Source organism: Castanea sativa, chromosome 1 (assembly GCF_040712315.1).
Source record: "Castanea sativa cultivar Marrone di Chiusa Pesio chromosome 1, ASM4071231v1".
Taxonomy (NCBI): Eukaryota; Viridiplantae; Streptophyta; class Magnoliopsida; order Fagales; family Fagaceae; genus Castanea; species Castanea sativa.
Window position 1 is genome coordinate 54,084,729 of NC_134013.1, and position 6,272 is coordinate 54,091,000.

The 6,272-nt window shown below is 30.0% G+C and overlaps 1 protein-coding gene across 1 annotated transcript; it reads left to right on the forward strand.

The window, feature by feature from the left end:
* The first annotated feature begins 2,486 nt into the window (after positions 1-2,486).
* LOC142621721 (microtubule-destabilizing protein 60) lies at positions 2,487-5,984 on the forward strand. Its single transcript, XM_075795071.1, has 7 exons — positions 2,487-2,534; positions 2,652-2,708; positions 4,406-4,447; positions 4,536-4,634; positions 4,722-4,781; positions 4,861-4,955; positions 5,569-5,984. The coding sequence occupies exons 1-7, from the start codon at positions 2,502-2,504 to the stop codon at positions 5,702-5,704; spliced, it is 522 nt and encodes a 173-aa protein (XP_075651186.1). The 5' UTR covers positions 2,487-2,501; the 3' UTR covers positions 5,705-5,984.
* Positions 5,985-6,272: the final 288 nt, after the last annotated feature.

The following is a 6,272-nucleotide window of genomic DNA, read 5'->3' on the forward strand; positions in this document are numbered from 1 at the left end:
ATATGTTTTGACTTTATGAGTTATACCTATGAACCCTATCAATATGTATGTATTATTAAAATCTATATAATTACCCAAGCTAAAGAAAACTATGAATCGATCAAAGGAAAAAAAAAATCAAGATTGTAATTAAAAACTACGAAAATGTTGATGTTAATTAATGAAACATATAGTTATAGATATTGATTTTGATAATTGTGATCACTTATAATGATACAGCTTAGCATAATAAACAATTACACTGTCAATAAAAGTATTGATGTTTAGTTTAATATGTATTTTATAATTTTAATTATAAAACTATTTTTGTTTCATATAGTTTAATATATATATAGACACACATACGTGTGTGTTTTATTGGGGGAGGGAGGGGTCCTCGAGGGAATGGCCCTACTTACTTTTAAAATTTTCCCACTATATACATTTTTTTATAAGAAAATAAAAATATAATTAATAATCCCCCTTTATTTTTATTTAATTTAATTTTTTTATAAATTTGTACTACATTATTTAAATGACTAAGGCATAATTTTGTTTCCTCTTATTACTTTTATAGCATACATAACTCATTTAATTAAAGTGTAATCAAATTATATTTTATTAAGTGTAAATAAATAAATGTTTAAAAATCATTTTCCTATTATTACTCTTACACTATATATAGGCCATCAAACCAATATTCAAGATATATGCTCTTAGAAATATACAAAATCACCACCGCACATCCTTGGTGCGATAGTCACTCCACAAATATAAGTGCTTGTGGGGTGTGGGGGGCAAGGGCAGGGGTTCAAGTCTCCAGGATGGAGCTTCACACATATATACACTTAGATTATGCTAGAGTAGAATTCTATCTTGTATCAAAAAAAATATATATATATATACACACACACACATACAAAATCTCTTCAGTAAAAACTTTCTTTATTTTGAATTTAAAAAAAAAAATAATTTTGCTTACAAATAGTTAGAAATATGGATGGTATGTTTTCAGTTTTCTTTCAATTTTTAGTAGAAATAAAAGATGCGGATTTTGTGTTAGAAGTTAAAGATTCTTATTACATTTATCTTCTATGAATAATAAGGCTTTTATTTATTTTTATTATTGTTATATTTCTTATATCGACTTGTAGATGTTTATGCATGCATGTAAGGGACGTTTATTATTTTAATTTTTTAAAATAGATTAAATTTTTTATATGTGTCATAATTTTTAAAATTATTGGTATACTTTAATTATGCAACCTTAACTTATTTTGTAAAAAGTCTTGATCTAAAATGCTTACAAATATTAAATGTAATTAATATGATTTAAAAGATAGTTCATAGTTTATAAATGATTGAATGAAAAAAAATTGAGTTATGTAAAATATCATATGTTAAATCAAGTTATATATATATATATATATATATTCTTTGAATTTTCTTTTTAAATTGGAAGGAAGAGAGCATTATGAATTGTCCTATTTGAGCTCTAGTAATTAGCTTGACCCTTGCGAAAGAATTTTGGTTTCACCACTATTTGCATATTAAGGGTCCGTTTGGATACAACTTATTTTGCTGAAAACTGAAAATAAAAAAATAAATTACTGTTTACGCACATTGAATTGTTCACATGCCTAAATGCGCTGTTCCTGTCCCATAAACAGTACAAGAGGCACTCAACTAAAATGAAAAAAAAAAAAACGTGGTCACAGAGGCTCTACCCAAATAAACACTAAGCTTTTACTAGAAATTTGCTCAGGATGGAACTTTTACTGAAACTTTAAGTCTGTCACTTTATTATTTATTTATAATAATAACCTCAAGGCTATTACTGTTACATTACTTGTACTCTAGCGAACTTTTTTTTTTTTTTTTTGGTACGTGTAATTTAAATTTTTAAATCATTGGGATTCCCTCCATGGCAAGCCAAAAGAATTACATGTACAGTTCACTTTCTTCACTTTACTCTCACTTAGCAATTATCACATTAAACAATTGAACTACACTATTTCAATCTAGTTAAAAAAATGTAGAATCATTGCAGATTGTTCTTTTTATCTATTTTCTGAAAACTTTTGTCATTGACAAATTTTTAATATAGAAATTAGCACTTCAAATTTTCTCGTACACTGACAACTCTAGCTGAGTTGCTAGCTAGTCTTACTGAGATCGTAAGCTGTTGACAAAACCATGTCATGCTCTTGCTTTAATTAGGACTGAAGTTTTTTGATGATAGTTGATAGGAACCAGGAATTATGTCTTTAATTAAAAACCCCCAAAAGGAGATTTGAAGAAACTTAATTAGTAGGGTAATTACGTATGACAAATATATGAATGAGAGGGAGGTTTAATCAGAAAGTTTGGTGCAAGAGAGCATGCAAATTCCTAAGCATGCTGGTGATGTAGCAACAGAAATAAGCAGTGAAGACAGCTACCAATCTCCAACCTCCAATTTTCCAACCCTTTATATATTCACTTCAATTCAGTAACGGTTCGACCATCAAAGCCTAGCAAACATGGAGAAGACACACACCAAATCAGCACTTAAGGTTGTTTATGCTTCTTCTTCTTCTTTATTTTGTTTACTCTTTAATACTATTAGTACAATGTTTGTACTTAATATAAATTTTTGTTTGGTTTTTCTTTTTTCTTTTTTTGCTTCAAAGTTTATGAAGGCTAGTTCACAATCTGCACTCTCGTGGAGCTCTACTTCTAGAGGAATGGTGAGATAAATGTTCTACTTCAACAGGCTAGGCTTCCTATAAACATATCATTACCAAAGTAGCACATGAGTTTGGCCCCTAGAATTAGAACACATTTGTTAAAGTGTTTTGAAACCGTATATAATTTTTTAAACTTCACCTTTTTCTAAGTATAAGTTTTTAAAATAATCACATTTTAAAAATAAATTGTACCAAATGAATTTAATCTAAGTTACAGTTGATGCATACTTGGATTTGAAAAGTGGAATGCATGGGGGGGTGAGATATATCTTAGGTTCATAACTTATTGTGTGAGCAAAAAGATATCTCATTTTAGTTTACCCTGTCCCTACCTCAATTATGAAGTCATAATTTATAAAATTGTGGACAGCTTTACATACTGTAGAAGCAATATAGACACGCTCGACCTTATCTTTGAAGTTATGATTATAGAGAACTTTACATTACTTTTTTTTTGTTGTTTTGAGAATCAACTTTACATAACTTTAGAGAGCAAAAGTGGAAAAGAAAATCTAATCATTGTTGCTACCTTTCTCCTATGGTATCCCTTTTATGGAGGAAGTTCCTTATTTGCCATTATTGTTTCCTTAATATTGATAAAATTAATAATTCAGGATCCACAGGAAGTGCACAATGCATATGCCTAACTAGTCAATCTAATTCTAGGTTCTTCCACATATGCACAATAGTAACGGTTAGTGCACTAGTTGTGAAAAATAACATTTTCACATGTGAAACGTCATTTATTCCAAAGTATTTCTCCACTTGGAAAATAGGAGAAACACATACACTTAGAAAGAGTGGGAAAAAAAAGTTAAAAAAAAAAAAAGAGTGGGAAAAAAGAGGAATAAAGAAAGCTTCCATTCAGTAAGAGTTCTCAAATTAAATTGGTTGTGTTGACTGTTGAGGACGACTTATCAGCTTGAAACATTAAAAAAAAAAAAAACCTCGACTCATGTAGAACATAATCTTCTCAATTTTAAATCAATTTTATGGTTAATAGTTTATTTTTTAAATTTAATAACTTATAGAGTATTATATTATTTAAAATTTTAAATAATGTACCACTAAATTTGTAATATTTAACTCGAATAATAAAATGGATTTATTTCAAATAAAATTATTCTAACACTATTCAAGTTTAGGTACCATGTGCATTTTATCCACTGTTTAATACCATATATTTCAGATAATCAATTGGATTTTCAATAATCACCTAGATATTGCCCCGTATACTTGTTATAATAATGCATCATACTGTGAATTTTCTAGATTCATTTCTCATTTCAAATTATCCCTAATATGTATGTAAGACATTTTAAACTTAAGTTTTGTAAGTGTTTCTACCATATCAAACCACAGCCTAGAAAAATTAAAAAAAAAAAAATTTAGGTATGAAGATATATATATATATATATATATATAAATTTTTGTTTTTTGAGAAACACACATATATATAAGGGAATGGGATGAGATAAGAGAATACACTCACACGTCAATACCAAAATTGCAATTAAAAGAAATAAAGGTCAAAAGAGTCCCAGCAAGAAGGCCCCTTTATTTGCGCAATCATGATATAGGCATTTTTCTTCTCTATCATACTCTCATTCTTACATATATATTGGTCTGGAAGCTTACGTGGTTGGTGGTACATGATTGTCGCTAAAGTATATAAAATGGATTTTTTTAATTCTCAGACAAAAGATGAGCTCAAAGACAGGCTCTTTGGCAAATCTAAGGTAAATTTATTCAACTTCAGTTATCCCATTCCTCTCTTTATCTCTCTCAATTGTGAGACTCCAAATGCATTTCTATCCATCTCTCTAGGCTTCTCAGAAGTCTCCACCAAGAGAGAACACCAAGCCACAAGATTTCAAACTTCATACCCAAGAAAGAGCCATCAAACGCGCAATGTTCAACTACGAGGTGGGTCTTGATCATGAGCTTGCTTGTTTAATTTGTGTATAAACTAGAGTTTAGTTTGATCATTTCTCCAAATTTCTATACCTGCAGGTTGCAACCAAGTTGTTTGTCATAGAGCAACAGAAGAAACAAGCAGAAAGGTTGCAGAAGGTAAACCATATATGTATATATATAAAACCAATTATATGTTATGTGAGAGCACTTTGATAGAAATTCTGATTATAAACAGATGATAGAAGAGGAAGAGGTTCGTTTGCTTAGAAAGGAGATGATTCCAAGAGCTCAATTGATGCCCTTTTTTGATAGACCCTTTTTCCCACAAAGGTAATTAAGGGCCTTAATTATGTTTAGGTATCCTAAATTTGCGTTCAGACTGTGTACATCAACGGAATTTTTTTGGCAAGTACATATTTAAATGATCATCCTTTTTTTTTTTTTTGGGAAAGGGGAGTACATCAAATCGGAATTGAAATTTTTCTTCGAAATGATGAGGCCAAAAAATGGAAAACTGATTTAATTTTCAAAAAAAAAAAAAAACAATGGAAAAAGCCATATTAATCAACTTCACGGAATTGTTGAAATCTTGTAGTAATTGATACAGTTTTGCTTGTATTTTGAGAAGCATCTTGGATTTAAAAACTTAATTAATAGACCTTTTTTCCTTTCTTTTTTGAATAGGAAATTAGTGAAAGATCCATAGAATTATGGCTAATATTCTGACAATTCGTTGATTTATGCAATTCAGGTTTCATAACCTAGACTAGAGTTAATATAGCACAACAAATGAATTTTGCCTTTATGTATGACTAGTCTTTTACTACGTTTTAGAACCTTAAGTAATTTTTTTCCATTTTAAATAAGAGGATCTATGTCTGAGATTCAATTCATATGGGAGCTGGAAACTATTGATACCACCAATTGTTTCCCCATTTTGCAGATCAAGCAGGCCCTTGACAGTTCCCAGAGAACCAAGTTTCCGCATGAGGAGTGGCAAGTGCGGAGGCTGCAATATCTCTTGCAATGGACTATACACTTTTCAAGGGAGTCATGGTGGTCTGAATGCTATCAAATAATAAAATCACATGGCTAAAGAAAAAAGTTTGTGAAACATACGTACTCTTGATGCTGGTTCATGCATGCTGTACAACGCGTAGATCATAGAAATTTCGACTGTTATGTACTGTACTTAGTTGTGATATGGTAGATCGTTTTTAGGGAGAAATTAGTGACATTTTCCTAGTTTTTCTTTTACTTTTTTTTTTTTCGTTTGTTTCTCTCTCTTGATTGATGTTACTAGGGAAGGAGACGACTTTCTCCTAGTCGAAATAATGTCACTTGTGTTTTGATCTGTAATCTCTCTCTCTCTCTCTCATTGAATGGGGGCCATTGCTGCCAGTTTTTTTTTTTTTTTTCCTTCTTCTTCGAAGGGAAAGCCAGCTTTTTCCTTAGTATGAGTAATTATTTATGGTATATATAGTTAGGGTAATTATAGGTTTACATTGTACTGTAGTAATGTAAATGTTACATTGTAGACTAAGCAATTAAATGTATACACAATGTTGTACACATTTATTTAGTCTACAATATAAATCTTACATTCAGAGGCGGCTCTATAGGCTTTGCCCCAAAAAAAAAAAAAAA

Coding starts and splice junctions, on each gene's coding strand:
- LOC142621721 (XM_075795071.1), top strand. CDS start 2,502: ATGGAGAAGACACACACCAAATCAGCACTTAAG. Junction 2,535..2,651: donor ACACCAAATCAGCACTTAAG/GTTGTTTATGCT, acceptor TTTGCTTCAAAG/TTTATGAAGGCTAGTTCACA. Junction 2,709..4,405: donor GCTCTACTTCTAGAGGAATG/GTGAGATAAATG, acceptor TTTAATTCTCAG/ACAAAAGATGAGCTCAAAGA.